This window comes from Pinus tabuliformis, chromosome 9, assembly GCF_031772625.1.
Source record: "Pinus tabuliformis cultivar Carrire ecotype Pingquan chromosome 9, CPIR1, whole genome shotgun sequence".
Lineage (NCBI taxonomy): Eukaryota > Viridiplantae > Streptophyta > Pinopsida > Pinales > Pinaceae > Pinus > Pinus tabuliformis.
Genome location: NC_142307.1, coordinates 1,383,180,578 through 1,383,204,019, shown reverse-complemented (window position 1 = coordinate 1,383,204,019; position 23,442 = coordinate 1,383,180,578). Strand labels below are relative to the sequence as shown.

Below are 23,442 nucleotides of genomic sequence, written 5' to 3'. Positions count from 1 at the left end.
CCAGATGGTGTTGATTGCCTTCCTCCCATTTGCGAATTTATGATAAAACTTGGTGTTATCATCTCCCTCAAGCATCTAGATCGCTCTGCTTCTCAGTCTCCATGATTCTTCGCGTTCCTTTAAGATTTTCCCTCTAGCGGCATATAGAGATGAGATTCTATCCTTGTGTTCAGTGGAGCTGTAAACCCCTCCCAAGGTATTCTCAAAGTCCACAATTTTTGTTTCAGCCTCTCTGAGGGCTTGGTCATCCCGCCTCCTCTTGTTATGAGCCCAAATTTTGGAGAGTCTCTTCAACTCATTAAGGTTTTGAGCAAATCCTTCCGCAATATGACCTGCTGCAGTAGGGGGGTGCGCCTTCCAGAAATCTGTGACCATACTAACGTAGGAGGGGTCCTTCAGCCATGTGGCATAGAACTTGAAGGGCCCTTAGGTTTCCCCTACCCTCCACTTATTTCCATGTAGATAGGCAAATGGTCAGAGATGCTCCCTGATCCCACCCATTGCCTGTGAATTAGACCCTGATTGAGGAGGCCTTCCTTAATAAGAAATCTATCTAGTCTACGAGCTAGACTGTCTTCCCCTGTTCTATTGTTCCGCCAAGTGGGTTGCACCTTTGTAATGGGGATCTCCATCAGATTGTGGGCTCCCAGTACATTCTCAAAATAGACTGAAAGGGGGTCAATTTGTGCTCTCCGTCCCCATGATTCCGCATGTCCTATGGAGAAGTTTAAATCCCCTCCCATAATAAGAAAATCCTTTTGACAGAGTTCAGAGTTAAGAAGGCGATCCCAAAATTCAAGCCTGTGTTGACACGACCCATAGACATTAATAGCTCGTATCTCCAGCCCTAGGTCAGCCGAGAATAAGTCTACCCCAAGATAACCCCGCCCTCCCCAGCAATTGCAGAGATTAATAGTTCTCAAGTTGAACCCCAGGGCAATGCCTCCTGAATGACCACTTGCATCAAGGCCAATAAAGGACCAGCCTGGAAGCATCGTTTGCAATATTAGGGAGATAGCTTCAGCAGAGCTAAGGGTTTCCTAGAGGAAAATAACATCGATAGGCGAGGCATATAGCAGTCTTCTAAGAGCTAATTTTTTATCGGGCCTAGCTAGCCCTCTGCAGTTGAATGATACAATCTTCATGAGGGGGGCTCAGGTAATGGGCCTCGTGCTCTAAGAGCCCTTAGGATGGTAGATTGCCTACTAGAAGCGATTTCATCTTCAGCCATACACTGTGCTTTGGAGAGGGAAGAGGGGTGTCCTCGTGGGAGTTTAGGGGGTACAGGGGAGAGTACCAGTTCAAGACCAATGTGGTCGTCCTGCTATTTTTTGGCCTTCGACCTGGTCTGGTATCTCGGGGAGAGGGGCCTGTCTTCAGGTACAAGGGAATACAGTGGAAGGGGCTCCGAGATAGAAGGGGGGGTGGTGGAGAACAAGGCTGAAGGGGGGCGAGGGGGACATGATAAGGAGGAGGGGGGAAAGGATACTCCAGTGATCCCATGTACGATGCTAAATGAAGGAAATGCCAAACCATCAACAATAGAAGATGTATGAGAGGGGTAAGAGGAGGATGAATTCTTACCCGATGATGATGCTACCCCAACAACCGCTCTGGCCCTTGTGAGTGGAGGAGAGGGTGGCTGAAGAGGTGGTTTGCTGCATTTCTTTGGGGCCCCTCTAGAGGGTGTCTTTCCTGCATCCACCGGATCTGCTTGTATCCCTGGGACTCCGATGGGAGGTTGTTCCTCCTGTTCCTGTGCTGACTTAGATGGGATTGCCCTTGCCTCTTCCCTTGATCTTGCCTTACTATTGAGTGGGAAATCCTTAAACAGATGCCTGACCTTGTGACAACGTCTGCACCTGAAAGGTACCCCTTCGTAGTCCAATGTCTGTCTCCGAGACAAATTTCTCCACTGAATTGTAATGTATTCCTGCAAGCCATCACTGGTATCTAGATGAACTAATACCCTTGCATAGGCCATCATACCTGTCGTTAGGTAGGATTTGTCGTGATCCAGGTATGAGCCCAGGACATTCCCAAGTCTCCTAAATACATCTTCAGACCAAAATTGTAGAGGTAGCCCTGGGAGACGGACCCAGAGGGGTCCAACATTTAGCTTCTCACATTCTGGGTCAAAAAGGGGCGTCCATCTGCGTAGGAGCACCGGGGCTTGTTCTATGTGCCATACCATAGAGAGGACCCAATTCGTGTGTTTGGCCCTTGCGAAGCGGAGAGCAAACCATCCTTTAACAAAAGTCTGGACGAAAGGAGGATCAACCAGATGCTGTCCCCAAACCTCCAATGTCCACTGCTTCAGCCTAGTTGCACTGTAGTTCCTCCCCCTGACTCTGCCAACCAAGACCCTGTCAACCATCTCCATAGTATCGCTCAATTGAATGTCCTCCCCTAGCCTTAGAAGCTTTGAGTTTCAGGCGCCGCTATCTTTTAGTCGTCTGCGGCCTGTCTTCATCTGTGGTCTGCAGATGTTCGCTCTGAGGAGGGTGAGCCCCAAGATTAGAAGGGTCCTGAGGGGCCTCAACAGTGAAAACTCCAGAAATGGGCGGGATCCCTGTGAAATTACCAAATGGGGGGACCGAGGAGGGCAGCATAGGTTGCTGTTCCAGAGTGGAAGGCACAAGCTCATTGGAATGAACGGCAGAAGGGACACGGGAGCTAGCGGAGGGTGGAAAGGGTGGAGAGGGTGTGATGCCCGTCGTTAGGTTTTCCAAGGCAGGGTCTAGAGAGTGGTCCATGAAGTTTAAGGTAGATGGCGAGAGCGGCTGATAAGTGAGGTCCGACAGCGAGGGGGTGGCTTCAGGGAATGTGGCCACCGAGATCGAAGGGCCCGATATCGAGGGCAGAGAGGCTACGACATCCGAGAGCACACTGTCAAAGGGGTAACCGCCTGCGGGAGCTTTCTGGGGATGGGTCCAAATGGGGATTCCCTCCAAAGGGTCCTCCGAATAGTCCACGAGCTCGTCCATAACTGTCGCTATATTCCCGCACCAGCTAGCTGCAGAGTCCTTGGAGAGCCCGTTGCTGGTGACCGGAGAGAGAAGTGGCAGAACAGTAAAATGGAAGGGAAACCCTTGTCAGTGGAGGGGAAAGATAACCGTGGCGTCAAGACTGTAGCACTGTTGAAACGGGTCTACGCGAAGGAGTAGGTAGGGTAACGGGCAAGGGTACGGTCGCTAGCACGTGAAGTTCCATCGAGGGCAGGGATGTAGTAAGATAAAAAAATTACCAGGCTATTGTTCAGAAACGCTCGTCAAGTGCCCTCATCGTCATTGCCGTCCCCATACATTATACTTATTTGGAGGGAGAGACAATATCGGTTGAGGGCTCTTTTCCCCTCCCATAGCTCCCAATTTTGACTTTTCATATTTAATCTATGCTAAGGGTTTTGACTTTTTATATTTAACCTATGCTAAGTATATATGGTTATGTTTTTTTTTTGGTATAGTCAATTATGAATTATGAAAGTTAAATGTACTTATGACTCTTTTTGAATATATACACTAGTACATAATATAAATCAGTATTTTTTTCATCGGAAAACAAAAATATCCCATCCATAATGAAAATGAAAACCAAAATACATAAATACGTCGCAGGAATTTTGTGAATTTATTCTATTCTGGACCATTGGTACAGTAAAACAAAAATATTAAAATGTTCCATGTTATATTTTTACAGCAATGAGTTGGAGTCAACAGGCTCCTCGGTTGAGGGCCATAATGTTTATCTTTATGTACCACATAATAATGATAGTGTTGGAATAGTTTGAAAACTTGGTAATTCATTGCTTACCACTTTCTACTATGCCAAATGCAAGTCATCATTGCTTGGTGTAACGTTTCTCACCAATGATGAAAATGGGATCCAATGTACCCTAATTTGCGGTGAATAAATGAATCGACGTAGAGCACACACAGGATGAGCAAGTCAGTTAGGGATCATCTCTTGAAAATCCACAAGGAAAAAGTAATTCCCAGGGTACTAACATAATACTTGAGCAACTGATATTTATTTAAGAAACTTCTAACAAATCAACTGGTTTTCAGGATGCGAAAACAAAATACACCAGTAGCTGATCATTTGATTCAACGAACTTTCGACAAATCTTATGACTACAAGGAAAGCGCAATGTGCTTCACATCCAGGAAGCACGTGATTGTCATCAGGAGCATGGAAGCCTGGGAGGAAATAGAGGTTAATGCAGACGGGACTGGCAAGGGTGCTCGGATGCAAGTAACCATACGGTGATTGATGAAATTATTATGATAAAAATATATATATTTTTAAAATCAAGATTTCTAAACAAAGTGATAATTAATAGTGCAATGCATCTTATATACCTCGCTGCATATCAACTAATTATATCAGAGAATATAAATAATGAAACAGTAAACATTTACTGATAAAGAGCAATGGCTACTAGCTGTTTTCTTTATCTATTAATAATTAAACAAGTGTTATATAGTAGCCAGAGTAACTAGTGTTGCATAGTAGCGACAGTAACTGTTTTTAATTTAAATATAACAAAATTAAAGTAATAATATTGAATTTAAATTAGTGTTACAGTTTAGAATTTAATTAATTTAGGGTTTTACAGATAGGTAAATTACTATATTAATTGTAATTATACATTATAGCAATGGAGAATCCAATCTTACTCAACTTCAATAATAATGTCTAATTTTAATGACAATGTTCTTTTATTAAAAACATTATTTAAAAAATTTCACATTATTTTATATAAAGTATAAATATATATATTTTTAAATATTTTTGAAAAATAAATTAAATATATTTTAAAAAAAAATACAAATATTAAAAAAAATTTATTCACTTTTACAAAATCTAAAAAAACATATTCCTAATAAAGTGCGGTTCTATATTTAAAAGAAAGTTTGTTTGTTTGTTTGTTGTTGTTGTTTTTCAAGGATAAATCGTAATTTTATTAATGAAAACAAAATTACATGTTGTAGATGCTTGCAAGCATTCCATCATCTAGTCCAAGAGTGATGATCATAAGTTAAAAAAAAACAACTAACACATGAAGAGAAAGGGTTAAGATTTTCTCCATTTCTTCTTTTCTACCTTCCGCCATTCTCCTTGAGTTGGCGTGGATGGTACAATAACTAGCTGTTTTTCTTCTTCTATTCTTGCAATTTCTTTGTTTGAGTCATAATGCTCTGAGACATGTTGACGTTTGTATCCTCCAGAGTCCTTTGCTTCAGGTATGCTCACTAGCTGTGCCACAGGGACCTATGATTTTGTCGCTTCACGGGAGGCTTCCCCCTTTCCTTTTTTCTCTTGTGTATTTTGGTTTTCCACATTGGAAATGGGATCCTTTTCTGCTTCATCCTCTTGGCATCAGGGCACATGTTTTGTAGATGTCCCGTCTATCAGCATATTTGACATTTGAAGGTTGTGTTCTCAAAATCTAGGAACTGAGTCCAACTCTGTTTGTTGTGTAACAAGTGGATGCGATCCGACAGGCCTTTACTAAGGTCCACCTCCACACATATTTAGGCAAATGTATAGATTCGTTCTTCCATTCTTTGTGTGTCTATCTTTATGAATCATCCTAAGAGGTTCCCAATGCCTTCTAGAACTTGGTGATGCCAAAAATGAAGGGGGAGGTTATGTAGCCTGACCTAAACTGACATTCTTGATACAACCATGGTGTTTGCATAAAAATCTGGGAACCATGGCAATATGAAAAGTCCTGTCGATCCCCAAAACCATGGACCTTTATGAAGGACAACGATCCTTCGATGATGCAAAGTTTACTATGAAGAAACCCTTGGAACAAAGGTGTATTTCACAGTTTGTTGTCCAATTTGAGAAGATCCAGTGGAAAAGGTCCATTGGTTTTGGCCAAAAACTATTAAATTTGCAGATGACAACTTGTGCTTCATAAGTTGTGCAAAGATTGTTTGTTTTCGAAAGATCTATAATCAATTCTGGAACATGATTCAGTTGATCCACTATATAGGAAATGGGGATATTGTGTGTTTGTTCTGAATTCTCTGTAGCTGCTAGTTTTCCTCGGAGAATGTCTTTGAAGGAGAGACCGCCATTTATATGTTCTTGATTCGGTTCTGTACCTTTTTGTAAGCTAGAGCCACCAACACCTCTTGCTCCCTTTGATTTACTTGATCTAGCTGCTCCGCCTCTCAATCTCAAATTTAAGATGATGGTGGTTGGAGGAAGAATGTTGTATTCATGTAGACTTTGATGATCATGCATAAATCTACCACCACAGATAAGGTTTTGCTGATGTGATGGATAACCCAGATTTTGCATGATATTCTGCTTCATTTAAGAAACCTTATCAGATGCCTGCACCAAAACTAATGATGATTTACCATCAGGGGTCTTTAAAAAGATTTGGAAAAGGTTATGTTCTTCCTGATCTAGGGAGTCATGCGTTTCGGGCTTCAGTTCGGTGCCATATGACAATTCTGTTGCCTGTAGCAGAGATTGAAATGAGGGCACAATCTTTGACTATGAGTTACTTAATATTAATACTTTGAGATCTATTACGTATGAGAGTAGATCCAAAGAAAATGGATCCAAAAACCTTGGTTTCGTTCTCGTTGTTGGCATTATGATACAGGTGTTGTCCTTGATGGAAACTCACTCAGATGAAAGCTCACAGTGCAACAGGTCAAAGAATTACAGATCAGACTACAAAGAATGAAGAAAGAGAGGTATACGCAGGTTCACCTTGTCCAAGCTGCATATACACGTAGGTTTACTGAACAAAAGGAGCGTATACGTACACACGCACTTTCACAGAAGGAAAAGCACGTATATCTTGGAAAAGCAAAGTTTTTGGTCCAAGGTATTTCTTGGTCCAAGGTAATTGGTTTGAGGTATTTGGTCCTAAGTAGTTTTGGTCCATGGTATTAAGAGAGGCCTAGAACTATATAAGGAGGAGAAGATCATTAGGCAAGGAGTGCAAGTATTTTTGAATATCTTATGAGGTGTTAGATCATATATGCAGATTAATGAGCTTCTAATGGTTTGCTTGATCTGATCTAAGGAGGCACCTATATGGCAGATGAAAGTTGATGGATCAGGATCATAAAGGCTTAAAAGTATTCTCATTATGTGGTTTGATCTTGAACAATCTAGATCTGAATACTGACGCGTGTTTTATTCTATAAATGTGATGATCTGGGTATGAATGAAGTCTGGAATAGTTGTGATGTTTTAAGTTAGCATTTATAGATTTGTACGCAGGTTCGCTTTAGTAAAAGAGCGTATGCACGCTGGTTCGGCATATCAAAGTAGCGTATACATCATAAATTAAAATTTGCAGATCTGTACGTTGGTTCCCTTTGGTAAAAGTGCATATACACACTGGTTTGACACATGGAAGTAGCGTATACCTTATGAAGCATGATGTTTAAAGTTTCAGTAGTCTCTATTTGCTGTTGCAGAGTTCTGGGTTCTGTTCTGATGACTGTATTCTGGTAATAGTGTTCTGAATGATCAGATTGATTGATTGTGATTTGCTTTAGTGATGATGGGTTGTCAGTGATTGATTGATTCAGTTGTGGTTGATTCAGAAAGTAATGATTGAGTTTCAGTGATTGGTTGATGCAGATGTATTTGATGGTTGTATTGCAGTTATGATTTTTTGAGTTTCAATGTTGTTGATGGGTCCAATATGAAAATTGGATGAAACGTGGCCTTCAGATTGTGGTGTTGTGTTCCAGGAGTATCCAGTCTGAAAATTCATGAAACGTGGTCCCTGGTGGAAGAGTGGAGTTTTCTGTAGGCTGGCACCTACGTACTAGTAAACATATTGGCTAGTACAAGAGCTAAGGGGTTGTAGCTCCCTTCCAGTAGTAGCTAGAGAACGAGAGAAGGTTGTAGCCTTCTGCAGGTGAGTGCCTACATACTGGTATGAGTCTGCACCAGTACAAGATTGTAAACATATTTTCTTATTATTAAAAGAAGACAGAGACGACAACAACAGGTGGTTTTTACCCACATTGGGTTTCCACCTTATATTTTGGTGTTCATGCATGTTGCTTTATTTTGGTTTTACTGCACTGTCCAATAAATCTCTGATATACTGGTTAAAGCTCAATACATGATAAATTGTCTAAATCAAAAGTTCTCTACATATACGCTGGTTGCTTTAAGTGCAGCTGTGTGTACAAGCTAGTTCACTTAGCTGAAGTAGCATATATAAATCTGTTTGGGAAATAAAATTATAGATCTGATAATACTGGTTCACCCCCCTCTCAATATTATTTCCAACACCCGATCCATCTTGATTGATACTCATTGTGCATAAGATGGATAGAGATCCTAGATCTGACAGGGGAGATTCAAGATTTATTGTATACACCGCCTCGGTGATGGAGATCGATGTGCTGATTTCGGTCCATCGATTGAGTTCTTTTGGCAGTTCTTTTGTGACAAGAGACAAAGGCGAAGAGGGCTTCAAATCTATACCTTCTAGCCTCTTATGCAAAACTAGATCTGGCTTGTACCTGCATACCATTGGACAGACATTCCATCCTTCCCATAGGGCATGGGCGATTCGAGGCTTAGCATCGATAATTTGTGCACCCCCAACATTTTGTTTAGAACTCCCAGAGCGTGTTATCACCGATGCAGAGATCCACCCACATAAATCATTGTAGGAAAGTCCGTGGGAGTGTTTTCATGATTTTGCTGGAGCAGACCCAAAACAATAAATAAATAAAAAGACAAAGACTCCCATCTCTCGCGTAGTCAGTAGGGGACTCAGAAATGGTTTTCAAATATGATCAAAGAGAGACCCCAAAGAAGTCTATCTTGTCTGACACAGAACAGTGGATCAGGAGTGTCCAACACTGTGTTGAGAGATGCAACCCCAGATTTGGTTGATGAGTCGGTGATCTCCTCAACTACGGGGAGCAGAGAAATCCTAGTGCACGCTATCATTCCTATCCCTTAGTCACTTGTATATTGAAAAGATCTATATGAATCGGCCTTTTCTAAATCTTTTATTAATGTTGTGATTTCAAAAAAGGAGTTGTCTATAATGCGACTTTTTGGAGATTCCGGTGACGGAATCCGGCGAAGAAATCCAGGTTAAATCTTGATTTGTTGCAGTTAAAATGGTTTTTTAACTGCATATTTGGATTCAGCACCCTGGAAAACCCCTGGGATGCTTTCATTATGTAGAAACTAGCTATCAAACTTGCGATTCCAATATATTCCTGCTTGATTTCGACCGGAAAAACCTGCCGAAAAAGCTTTCAAAAAGTCGCGTTATAGACAACTGCTTCAAAAAATGATGGGTACTCCATAATTAAAAGTTATATATATATATATATATATATATATATATATTTTTATAATTAACAGTAATAATATTTTTTTAATAAGACATATAGTGGTATAAGTGTTTTGATACTCGTTATGAATTTGATATAACTAAATTAATTTGTTTATGAATTTATTTGTAAAATTTATAAAAATAAGTTATATATAAAATTAGTATTTTAAAATTTTACAAAATTAATGATATTAAGTAACCTCCAGATTTTTGTGAGAAATAATTTGTTCAACCCTTTCTGAATTATTCACTATACAAAAAATTATATTATTTTCCACCGGCAACCATTTCCGAATTATTCACAATACAAAAAATTATATTATTATCCACCAGGCAACAAGATTTATATACGGTTTGTTTTTTGTTTTGTTTTTTTAAATTAATTATATGATCTTCACTTTATTTTTTAATTATCTCTCACTCACTAATCAGGTTTAATATCTCTGTTCTGAAAATAAGCCACACTTATAGGGTCGAAACGTGCACAATAATATAAATCTGTTTATTGTGATTAATCGCAAATGGCTAAACAAAATTACGTAACCTCTTGAAAAACCGAAACAGATTCAATTTTGATAACTACAAAATGCAGTATATTATATAAAAAAAGAGCATCGGTCCCATCTATCATCCATGCGAGATCACCCATATCGTCGATTGGAGCATGGCAAGTAAAACGAGGAAGGTGAAACCACATTTAGTATGGGCAACAACAACATACAAGGTCTCGGTTACCAGCAAGAACCAGAACATGAAAAATTACTGGATTCAGTACTGTGGGAATTTTTTTATTATCTTTTTTGAGGCAGAGACTTTATAATGACAGGATCTGGTCTGAATCTCATCGTTTTTGGAGTGGGAGCCTGTGTAATGACAGAATCTGCTCTGAATCTCATTAGAGGCTTTCATATAATAAAGATGTAAGAAGCCCGTCTTTATGATTCCATATCCAGCTGTTTTGGTATAAAGCTGAAGCATGTAGATAATACAGTTTGTTGGTACAAGCATATGCATGTTTCTGTCACTAAAAATCAAGTATGTACTGTACTTATAATTAAGTTGGAAGCATGTATCAATATGGTGACAAAAAAGTACATTTTGTTTTCGAAATACGTATGTTTAACTATTTTCATTTGTACCAGAGCACACTTCGTTTTCGCAATATGTACGAAAAAGAGGAAACCATATTACAGGCCAACAAGTCTGTTTGGAAGCAGACGACTGTGACAGATCATTCAAAATATTTATATCTGACCAAAAAATTGGCGGGAGCACGTTGTCACATGTGCATGGTAACTTCAAGAATATTCGACAATTGACCAGAATGTCAGAGATTGAAACCAAACCGCTGGTTGATTTCCAATTCCACCATCGCAAATCCTCGTCTTAGGTTCTTCCTTACACCGTAAGATTCAATGTAACTGTACCTAGATTGGAGTTTCGTCTCGATTAACCCGGGGGCCAATATTGGATATGACAAATGAAATCGGCTGGTTATGTGATGACGGTGTCGGCGATAGCGCAAAGTATTAATCACAGTTAAATCGAAATACAGCGGTCTAACTATACGTTGGTTTTTGTTCTGGTTCTGGTTTTTATTTTTAAATCCGGAGATTCCATTGGTAAAGATATAGATGTGAAAGATAAAAAAAAACATTGTTTTTCTTTTTCTTCTGGGGTTAAACATTTTGATTTGAAGAGCTAAATAAAAATTAAAAAAACGCTTAGTTTAAGTTTGGGTGGGATGTATTTATTTATTGGAGGGAAGAATGATATATATATACAGTGGGATGTTATTACTAAGATTAATTTGAAATTGGATATGTTTTAATATAGCTATCAAATTTGTATGAGAGAAAAAAATACGGAAATTTTGGAATTAGATTCGTACATCGAATAATTTGATGAAAATTCGATTCGGTTCATTTAGCTTCGCTTATGTTTGGTTCACGTAGACACGGTTTGTAGTTTATTGCAGGAATTTATTAATTTATGTTTGAGAATAGTAAGTGCACTGATTCCTGAGCACAAAATAGAGAGTTGTGGAATCACAGGTAGGAAATGGAAAGGTTGCTGGATTGAGAAAAATTCTGAGTTTTAAAATTTAGTGTTGTTTCAAAGAGTTTAAAAAGCTGAGAAAACAAGGAAATAAATAATTTGAGCAAAATCTTGAAAATATAATGGCAGGGTCACATGTAAGAAATGGAAAGGTTGCCAAAGTGAGAAAATTTCTTAGTTTTAAGTTTCAGTGTTGTCTCACAGAGTTTAAAAAGCTGAGATAACAAGTAAAGAAATAATAGAAAACAGAACAAGGAAAGAAATAATTAATTGAAGAGTAATTTTATAATAATTAATTGATTTTTTAAATATTATAAAAATAAGTTTTGAATATTTAATTTATAAATATGTATTAATTATAAAAGATTTTAGATGAAATTTGAAATTAAAGAGAGATAGTTTTGAGTTTTGAATATTTAATTTTTAAATAAATATTAATTATAAAAAGATTTTAGATCAGATTTGAAAGTAAGAGGGAATTTTGAATTTTGAAAAGAGAGATTTTAGAAATAAGACAAGTGTGGTTGTCATTTTGGTAACTAAACCGTAATTTTAAAATTGTTTATATTGATTAAAATAATTCAAATTTCAAATGTTTAAGATATATACTCTAGAATTTTTTCCGAATTGAAAATTTCTCATCCGAATTTTTATCGTATCTTATCGTATTAGAATCCGAATTCGAATTTGGTAACTATGTGTTTTAGATAGTTTAATTGATTTTTATTCCCAACTTTTTTCATGAGGTTTGATACTGGTGAGCTTTAAAACCTACTCAAACTTAACTAGTCTACACTTCATAGGTACTGATATGAATTTTAGTTGTTTAAATTGTATTTCTGAATGGATAAATGGATTTACCAGTCTGGAGCATTTAAATTTTAAATTCTCTACTGATGCCACCATTTTGCAGAGAATACAAAATTCTAGCAATAAAATTCAAATTTCAGAAAATTCGAATAGTTTTTTAACGCTAGACACCCAAAATCTTGAAGCTGTAACCAAAATTTCTAAAATTTTTATAATTTTTTTCAAAATCTTACCAAGAAATACGACAATGAGAATGAAACGGAACTCAGCTGGTTATGTGATGACGGCGTTGGTGATAACGCAGAATTTTGAGCACAATTAAATTGAAATCAAACAACCAGTTGATCGCGATAATCACAAACCATAATAAACTAAAAATCATATCATTTCATAAGATGATAGTATTGTGTCAGATGGCCCACATTGAAACCAAATGGAACGGAGAAGATGATTCACAAGATATAAAATCAGCTACCATAAGCTGATTTTGAGTTTATTTTTTCATTTAATTTTTTTTTTTGGGATTCACTATATAAATGAATGGTTTGCCAATATGTTTAAAACCAGTTAATGTGATTTAAATGGAAAAACTCTCATAACCATTTAGTTGAAGAAATTTTCATCCAACATGGGTGAAGTTAGGTTAAAAAGCTAATAACTAAGTCAAAAATCAAACAATAAAAAAATCAACCTTCCTAAAAACTAATTTAATGAAAGGTTAGAAAAATAATAATAATAATGTGTAAAATAAATAATTATAATAATTAAAAAAATAAATATTATTATAAGGAAATTAGGGTAAATAAATAAATAATTCTTTATTGTAAATAAAATAATAATTCTAATTATTTAATACAAAGTTATGTATTATTATAAAATAAGTAATATAAAAGATTCAATAATAATAAATAATAAAATATTAATAATAATATATGATATTTGTATATGTATTAAGAGGTGCAAAGCAACGTGGATAGGAGAAGTGGGGAATATGGAAGCAAGTAAAACGAATATTTATTTAAATACTATGTGTTGTACTACTCAATAATCCCTTATTATAGTTAATAATAGAATTAATAAATAATGCAGAGTGTTTTAAAATTTAGGTTATAATTTAAAATTTTCCAATAAAATAAGAAAATCTTAGCTATAAGATTCCAAAAAACTTTCACGAAATCCTAGAGGGGTGGTGTGCATAGTTAAGGGTAGGGGTGAGCAAAATATGGGAATGGGAGGGTGAAGGAGGATGAGTCGATGGTGGGATGTGCGATGTATATGGGGAAGAAGTGGAAGTGAATGGAGGAAGTTGAAGGGTAGGTATAGCCAGAGTAGGGAATGTTGAAGGAGACGGGTTTGCAAGTGAAGCTTCAAGATGTTGGGGAAGAGAAACATTACACAAGGGTATACCTGGAAAGGTTTCAGTGTTTAAATCAAATTTATATTTGAGGCGTCTTTATTCTGTGCATAAAGGAGTCTCTTGTGAGCATTTCTTGAGGGGTTTGCAAAAGTCGTTGGCATGTCCATCCTAATACAAACATGGGGACACAAGTATTAATGAATATAGGAGATGAGAAAGAGTAGCCTTGAGCGCAAAGATAATGTAGACATTCTTTTGATATCCTAGAGGAGAACGGAACATGCAGAGCCATTGTTGATTTCCTTGAATTGATTAGTACAAACTTCAAACGGTCGACACCATTGAAGCTATCTGTTTTTACAGCCAGTTTGAAGAGGAAGGATGGCATGAAACCCTTGCATGAAGCTTGTGGATAGCAGCAGGATCACTGGAGAGTATGAACAAGTCTTTTACTTGGACACCCATGAGTTCAGTTGCATCATCATCAAAATCAGTGACATTTTCCTGCATTTCAAATTTCAGTACATAATGATAGTCACATTCCTGGAAGTGCCACATTCCATTTGAGTGGCTGCCATTTTTTTCATGCATTGCATGCCATCAGATGAGAGAGGGTATGCAAGGGAGTAGAAATCCTGCATGTCAATAGAGGTGATGGTTCCACGAACAGAGAACCATGTTGCTTTTTCGGCGGGATGTGAGTCTATGAGGTCGACAATTGTACGTTGTGGGTGGCCCCGCTTGGAAGACCCCGAGAATTTTCTACTTAATGATGGTGAAGAGGCCAAGTGACCTCTTTGATGAAACCATGACAGGCGTTGTCCAGTCTCTGGAATGTTGAGATCTAGCACGAGGCTGGTCGTTGAGATAGTCCCAACAGTTCTTCCATTAAATTCGGATATGAGCCCCCCTTTGATTGCAAGCACAGTTGAAGCAGCAAAAGAGGCAAGTTTAACGAGTTTCTTGCCTACGGCGTGGCAATGCTCCCCCCATAGGGTGATGTCAATACTATAGCCATACATGTCTTGTAAGAAGAGATTTTTTCTATGTGTTTCAGAGGCATCTCTTTGATGAATGGTGGAAGTTGGAGAAGTGGACCTGACAATTCCAATAATGTTGATAATTGAGCCAAGGTTTGCAGATATGATTTCATGTATAGATTTAAAACGGAAACGGTGCAAAGGAATTGTCGGAACATCATTTAGGGAAGGTTCAATAGTGGAAGTTGTAGAGAGGGAGACTTCCCATTTGCTATTGAGATGCATTAGGCGGATTTTGAGGTCTAAAATGGGCCTCCTAAGAAAAATATACAACCAAAATAAAATTTATAAGAACCAATAGGATTCAAGATGATGATGTCAACCATGGGGGATGATTCACCATTTTTGGAGTAAAACAGTACAAAGATTAAAAAATAATAAAATAATAAAACTACTTTTTCAACTTATCTCCCTAAGTTTTTGCTCTAATTTCGAGCGGGAGTAGTCATTGGATGAAAAATTTAATTCTTCATCCAAGGAGTACCCATGTTTGATCTAAAATGGAGCAGATTAGTAATGCTGTGTTAATTCCTAATTCAGAATAAAACCCAATATGCTTATCATTTTCTTATCAAGTGCTTAAGGATTCACAAATTTTTCTTAATTAACTGATTCCCATGAGAGTTTCTTATATAAATGTTATAAACAACTTAACATAAAACATATGTTGAACAACAATAAAATAAAAACAAAGAACATCAAAATACAACACACAACACAAAGATTTGATGAGGAGTTCACCCCTCCTGGGCTATGTCTCCTTGGTCTAGCTTTCAATGCTTGGGCCTCCCTATTATGCTAAAAATTATTACAAAAGTGTGTTTACAATGCTCAAATGCCTCTGAGACCTATCTCAATGAGTTCAGAATACTCAAAAATGGCTATCAACCCTTTTTTGTTCATCCAATTTGGATAATAACTGAAGAATTTATGACTTATCCTAGTTCTCCCACTATTTGTTCCACAAATTGCTCCAAAACCGACAGAAACCCCCATTTCCATTCCAAAATCCACTAATCCAGCGAATATTTCGCTGCTCCGCTGGCCATAACCTTTCGGCCGTATCGCAAATCGCAATCGGCAAAGTTTAGCGAGATGAAGGTCTTGTTAACACGTTGAGGATGTTGCAATTGCGATATCGACGGACCCGACGGTATATTAAACTACGGCTCATAACATATCGCATCCGGGACTTATCACATTTTGCAATCGGCAGAGAACTAATGATATTCTTAAGTGGGATTAGTATTTACTTGCGATATGTAATTGCGATCTACGATCCATCGCATCACAACCTAGTACCTGCTCAGGCCAATTTTGACCTGTTTGCGATATGCGATATGCGATTGCATTGCAACCATGAACCTACCGGGGGCTGATTGGTAACAACTTTTCCACCTGTGACTTGAGATTTGCAAAATGTGGAGGCCAATGGCGGACTGCCACTTGGCGCCTCCTCTTTCGCTGAAAGGATTTTCCATGTCATCCAATCCTGCCATGTAGACAAGTCAAACTTGAACTTTGACTTGCTCTAACTTTTGCATATGAGCTCAGATATGAGTGCCGTTCACACCGTTGGATTCAAAATGACAAGATCTTCGATACGAAGCTGAGTTTAACAAAATTAAGACACTTTTTATATTTATTTTTTGAGCGTAAACTTGAGCACGTGATCACTCCTCCCCATTGGAGGCCTTATGGACCCAAAAATATTATATTTAGTTATTGAACATATGAGGGTACTGTTCCCTCACCTTCCCCTCTTCAATCCATTCGGTCTTTGATGGATTTTTACCTTTGAGACCCACTCGAAGATAATCGAAATTTCCCCTCTTTGATGACCTCGTTCTTTTGTTAAGTATGGTGTCTTGCTGAAGCTCATCAAGAAATTCTTGAGAAAAATCTTCAATTGATGGAATCTGTAAACTTTCTCCTTGATCTTCAATCAAAGGAGGTTCATACAATTTCAAATTTTCAACATTAACAACGAAATAAATTTGCATATATGAAGGAAAATCAAGCTTGAAAGCATTCTTACGAATCTTTTCTAGAATTTTAAATGGACCATAATGGATTGGTTTCAGTTTTTTAGATTCACCTTGAAGCCTTTCCTTGCTAATGTATAGCCAAACTTCATCACCTACTTGAAACTGATGATCCACACGATGCTTATCATGCCTTGCCTTATGCTTGCCTTGACTCTTTTCTAGTTGTTCTTGAACTGTTTGGTGTTTCAACTGAATTTGCTCAATGACTTTATTTGCTCTGCCTATGTATCTATTTCCATCTACAACTACATCTTTCTCAAAGATGAAATTCAAAGGCGATTTAGGCAAATAACCAAGACATGCCTCAAAAGGCGAAGTTAGAGTAGAAAAGTGTTTTGCTCGGTTGTAAGCATGCTGAATATAATGCAATTGTTCATCCCACAACTTAGGATGTTTGCTGCAATATCCTCCTAGCAAATTAGTACTTGTCCTGTTAACCACTTCAGTTTGACCATCTTTTTGCAGATGGAAGGCTGTACTTTTCTTCGATTTGGTTTCCATCAAGTTCCATAAACTTGACCAAAAATTCCCAACAAATTGGGAATCACGATCACTTACAATAGAAGTAGGTAATCCAAAATGACCCATACATTTTGAAAGAAAAGTTGAGCTATTTGTTCAGCTGTAATTTGTTTTTTACTAGGCATTAATATGCACATCTTGCTGAACCTATCCACAACTATGTACAAATAATCATGAAGGAAGACCTCCTACTAAATCTATAGAAACACTCTCCCATGAATGTGAAGGCATTGGAAGTGGTGTGTACAATCCTAGTTTCCTAATACTAGGCCTACTAACTGCACATAATGAACAATCTCTGATAAAACGTGACACACTTTCAAGCATACAAGGCCATTAAAAATACCTCTGAAGATTTTCCACTGTTTTACTTACACCGAAATGTCCAACTTTAAGAGAAGTGTGCGCTTCCGCTGTGACATTTACTCTCTCTCCCTGTGGAACACAAAGTTTTCCCAAACGATACAACATATTATCATGTACATGCAAGTCTAATTCCTCAACTTGGTGGCCTTGAATCAAGTTTGAATATACCTCTTGAAAGTCAACATCATGTGCATATTGTTCAACATAACTTTCAGGAAAAATATAATGATTCTTGAGTAAAATGGCTACATTAACAATCGGTCTAGAAATCATATCAACAACACTGTTATAAATACCTTTCTTGTACCTGATTAACAAGTGGAATTTCTGTAAGAATCCCATCCAATGAAAGTGCCTTGATTGCTGTAATTTTGTTTGAGATTGCAGATATTGAAAAGGTTTATGATCGGTGTGAATAATGGTTTCTTTTCCCATTAAATAATGCTTTCATTTCTTCACACTTTGCACCAATGCGTAAAGCTCTTTATCATATGTAGGATAGTTAATAACAACACCATTAAAAATCTCAGAATGAAATGAAATGGGCTTACCATGCTGTAAAAGAATTTCACCCATGGCGTAGTCACTTGCATCTGTTTGTATTTCAAATGGTTGTTTCAAATTTAGCAACTGATCTTTTGTTTTAAAGCATCAAATGATTTTTGCTATTTGCCTCCCCATTGGAAGACAACCTTCACATTGGTCAAAGCATGTAGTGGAGCTGTTGTGGAAGAGAAATTGACAATGAACTTCCTCCTGTACTGTGCTGCTCCCAGAAAACTCCTTACTTTTGTGACTGATTTGGGTATTGACGAATTCACAATGACCGAAACTTTAGAGGGGTCAATCTTCAGCTCATCTCCTCCAACTATGTGGCCCAAATATGCTAAGGAAGTTTTCCCGAATTCACATTTAGACATCTTCAGAAATAACTGTTCTTTTCATCTCAAGACATCCAACACTTTCCTCACATGCTTGACATGTTCTTCTTGTGATTTTCTAAAAATCAAAATATCATCTAAATAGACAATTACAAACTCATCATGAAAGGATCTTAAAACATCATTCATAACTCTCATGAATGTAGCTGGAGCGTTGCAAAGACCGAAAGGCATAACCAACCACTCAAATAATCCCCATTTGGTCTTAAAAGTAGTCTTCCAAATATCCTCCTCAGCTATTCTAACTTGATGATATCCACTTCTCAAGTCTAATTTAGTGGAATATTTTTCATTCTTCAACTCATCTAGCAAATCATCTATTTTGAGCAATGGGCATCGATTCTTTATGGTAATTTTATTCAAAGCTCGATAATATACACACATGCATCAGGTTCGATATTTCTTGGGTACCAAAACAATTGGTGAACCACATGATGAAGTAGAGGGATGAATTACACCTTTATCTAACAATTCCTGGACTTGTTTCTTAATTTCTAAACTTTCCAAAATTGACATCGATACATACCGATATTTGGGAGTGGACAGTATTGCTATAGCTAAATTTCGTGCTGAATTCTCTTTTTTGGTGGAAATCCCTTTGGTTCTTGAAACATATCTCCATATTGATTGACCACATCAACCAATTCGGCTTTCAGCTTCACTTCATAGGCTGCAAAGGATTCATGCTTCGTGTCATTCTTCTACTTGATCATAAGGAGCACAAGACTCTTGCTAGCATTGAATAGTCGCTTCATTTGCCTTGCACTTTCCAAAGTCATATTAAGATTCCTACGATGGGCTCTCACAATATACTCCACTCCATCTTTAAACAAATGATATTTTTTCTCAAATCTATGGAAAATGACTTTCTGATCATACAAATATGGCCTTGCTAACACATTTCAAGAAATATCCAGCAACACTACATCTTGTTGGAGAGGTAAATCCCCTCTATGGATAGAGGCGATCCCTACTAGCCCAGAATGGGTCTAGCAACAATCAATCAATGCTACTGTGCAAATTCCTAATTGCAAATAAAAGAGAGGCAAAGAACACCTACTTGGATTCCAACGCTATTTTTTGATGAAGAGATGCCGCTCTCGCTCCTTCGCTCTGGCCGGTCATGATCTTCCGCGATCTCCGCAAATAGATACCTGCACACACGAAGAGAAAGAAAAAAACAAGCGTGAAATCTAATAAAAGCAATTATACATCAGTCAGAAAGGATGTAATTCACATTAACCATGATAAATACAAATGAGAATGGAACCATAACAGTAGTCATCTATTATTAAATCAATAACAGAGAAAGGTACAACCAAAGTTCTGACGCTGAGTCCTTCTCTTGAGGGTCCAGCCAGCAAGTCTCTTGAGCATTCACCCTTGGAAGTGGATTCTCCCAAAACGAAGCTCTCTCTCACACAAGCAAAACTCACAACCTTCCTTAAGCTTCCTCTAGCAAAACCACACTTGTCACACCAACTACCTACTAGCAGCAACAATCCAAGCACTATGAATTCCACACTATCCAAACTAGCTGCTCATGGCAATGGTAGAGATTTAAATAGGAGAAGGAGTCTCCTTGAATGGTGGGAGGACAAGCTTATCTTCAAGGAAGGTGGTTCCAAATGACGAACAGACATGCCATAGAAGGGAGGGCGATACTCACAAGGTCAACAACCAAGTCTGGAACCATCTGGAAGGCTGGCTGTTGGAACAAATTCGCCCAAACTGGATCAGCGCGGGTGTAACACTGAACTGGCGCGCTGACAGCGCATCACAGAAACAGAGAAGGCTGTGTCAGCGCGGCTTAATACTTTCATAGGATGCGCTGGCGCATAAAATTCGACCAGCGCGGGAAACCCGTGTGCTTCCGCGCTGGCAGCGCATCAGTTACACTATCAGCCGCCTGTCAGCGCGGTTATTTTAATAACAGACGCGCTGATGCAATAAACTTTGGCAAAGTGGGTCTTTTGGCCAGTTTAGAGAGCATGAGCATGGTGTATTTGATTTCATGGGACAGTAGGGAGACTGAAGGGGAGATAGTGACAAATTACTGCGTAACAGATGCCCCCTAAAGCATGAAGCCCGAGAGAGTGGGAGGGGTGAAATGCTTTACAAAACTGCTGAACTGGAACACCACCAGGAAGGACCTGCACGCATATACAACTAATATCTCAATTACATGTAGTCTAGGCATGGGCGTAGCCATCCAAAAGACATATAAAGACGGTCTGTGGTATGGACGCAGCCACCCAGCTGAAGAGACCATGATGATAAGAAGGTATGGTCGCAGCCATCCAGAAGACTCAGGTATGGGCGCAGCCATCCATCAATGAGTCATGTAATAACAATCCACAAAATCGCAGCCTGGTTTACAACAGACAAAAACCAGGGTCTTGCGCTCCATCCCAACCCGAACAAAGTACAAGTCCAAGCATGTGAATGCATGAGTTGAAGTCGAACATGCATGAACACCGTCTGATTACCAGTCAATGATGAAAACTGTTAACAGACGCGAGAGGTACCACCAATAATGACAATGGTCCTCAAGGTACTTATAGGTACAATCCGCGGCGTGTGAATCAATGAGCTGGTGTCGAACACCCGCAGAATCATCCGATCGGAGGCCAATGATGAAAACCTCACGTCGAACACGAAGAACCTGCCATTGAGGCATGCAGGCTCTAAGGCACCTGAAGGGAGTCTCTAGGTCACTTTCCTGGATAATGAGCTTAAGTCGACAGGAAGTAACCTTGATCGAAGGTGGGCCATGATGTTTCCCACATCATCGACATGAGACAGAGAAGGATAAAAGATTTTGTGTGAGACATCAGAGGGAGGTGGTAATCTTGCAGAGGTCGACTTCTCTTGAACATATCAGCGGCACAACAGCGGATTTGGCAGTATCTGACATCAAAGGAGCAGAGGTCATGGTGACAATGGCAATGAGCAGATGAGAGGTCAAATAGGATAACCCAAACCCACGGAGGCTAGTGTAAAACAAAATGAGAAATCCCCACCCAGACACGAATGCAGACGAGTGCCATGTTCAAGAGTGACATACTGCCGACACGACCATTATTACAGTTTCATTTTCCCCACCATTTCTGGCAGGTACCCCGGTTATATTTGGATGACAATCTTGACGGGGATAGCATATGCTTGGAGAGGCGTCATTTTGACGATGTCCGATGTCATTGATTTTTAACGAGCCTGACAAAGGAGGAGCTCGACGTCTTTTCCTGTTTAGAGAGTCTGAAAAGACAGTGGAAAAGGAAACTCCAGGGGGGTCCTTTTTCGTAAAGTTGTGTCTCTCGAGCCCGAAAAAGTATAAAACAATGCTCGAAAGAACCGCCCGACTAGTATGATCGAGGAGTACTTTTCGTGAATAGTAGCTTCGACCCGAAAAAGTAAAAAAGCGGTCGGAAGCACGTCGTTTTAGAGCCAATAACGAGTGTGAAACGACAAAAACCCAGCAATCTTTTTAAGTTAAACGGTCGAAAAAAGAGCTTAAAAACGATCGCCTCTCGTTCCTTTTAACGAGCCGAAAGGAAGCTCGACCATCTTTTCTTGATTCATGTCGGAAAAGAGCTTAAAGACGACATTTTTTGGGACCAAGTGTACGAAGAATCGTTATGACCACGCCGGTTACTAGAACCTGCACAAGAACACCACCCGCATAAACCTGTTCGATATGTGTAAAAACATAGTAAAACATGCATAAAAGCATAATATAGCGACATTAGTGCTAAATCCATGGTAAAAATATGACAAAAACCCACATTGATAAGAAATTATAGCTAATTATGAATTTTTTACCATAAATAGAGGGGTAAAAGTCATTTTTTACCATTGTTACCATTTTGAGTTGTGAAGAACGTTGAGGAGCTGCAAGGTTGACGGAGCGATTTCCAGCCCGTACGGACACCATTCATCCGACAGCTTGTTCCAGGTAGGTTCTCCTCTCCCTGCGTTTCATTTTGAGTCTTTTTGAGAGCAATTCCACGGTGGGATTGGGCCGTTTGGGCAATTTTTTTGAGCGTTGGTGCGCTCTCGGTCAGCACGGATTTCCCGCTCGGGTCCGCGCTGATCGATTTACATTTACACATGCCACCTCATGGGTCAGCGCGGAAAACACGTGTGCTTCCGTGCTGACCCAAGGAAAAAACAACGGTGCGCCATTATCAGCGCGACTGTTTTAAAAACTGTCGCGCTGGCGTCGTAAAGATTTGTTTTTAAGAAAATGGACGTACAAATTGCAGCAGTTAGCGCTCTAATATTTTTTCATGGTCTTGCAGGGCAAAATGTCTTTTGTTTGGCAAGAGAGAGCTCACGATGATGAGGATATAGCCGCTTATGCCATTGCCGAATGCCGAAATGCAATGCGGGCATGCGGGTTCTTGAAATTCTTTCTCACTCCGCGCCTGAGGGCGCAACCTGATCTGCTTGAGCTCTTAATCAGAGCTTGGAATCCAGTTGATGGGAAATTCACGATCCGTGGCCGGGACATTGAGTTTGATTCCACGGATATTTATTTTTTGACTGGATTGTCACGCCGGGGCCAGATGCCCATCCTGGAGGGGCAACGACCCAGCGGTGAGACTCTTGACCAGCTGATGGCTCGAGTGTGCCCAGGAGCTGTTAAAACACGGAGCGGGAAAGTTGGTATTCCGACGGTGAACGACATGGTTCTTCGCACCATACTCTTTTTGGTGACACGGGCAGCGGGCTCTTTGGCCAATCATGAGGCCTCAAAGACCCAACTACTACTGGCTCTGGAGTGTTTACAGCCCACCATTTTCAACTGGGCAGCAGCTGTGACGACCAGCATGAAGAGGCAGTTGAGCAACTGCCGACGCGGAGAGTCGAAGCAGTTTTCTTATGGGTCGCTCTTACTTCCGCTCATGCTGGAGCGGGTGCCGGCCCTACAGCTACAGAC

The 23,442-nt window shown here is 39.1% G+C and overlaps 1 protein-coding gene across 1 annotated transcript; it reads right to left on the bottom strand.

Annotated features, from left to right (window-relative positions):
• Positions 1-437: 437 nt before the first annotated feature.
• LOC149153640 (uncharacterized) lies at positions 438-2,383 on the bottom strand. The gene is made up of 2 exons (XM_089443884.1): positions 1,585-2,383; positions 438-985 (listed from the first exon to the last, which is right to left on the bottom strand). The coding sequence occupies exons 1-2, from the start codon at positions 2,381-2,383 to the stop codon at positions 438-440; spliced, it is 1,347 nt and encodes a 448-aa protein (XP_089300010.1).
• Between the last annotated feature and the right edge of the window lie 21,059 nt (positions 2,384-23,442).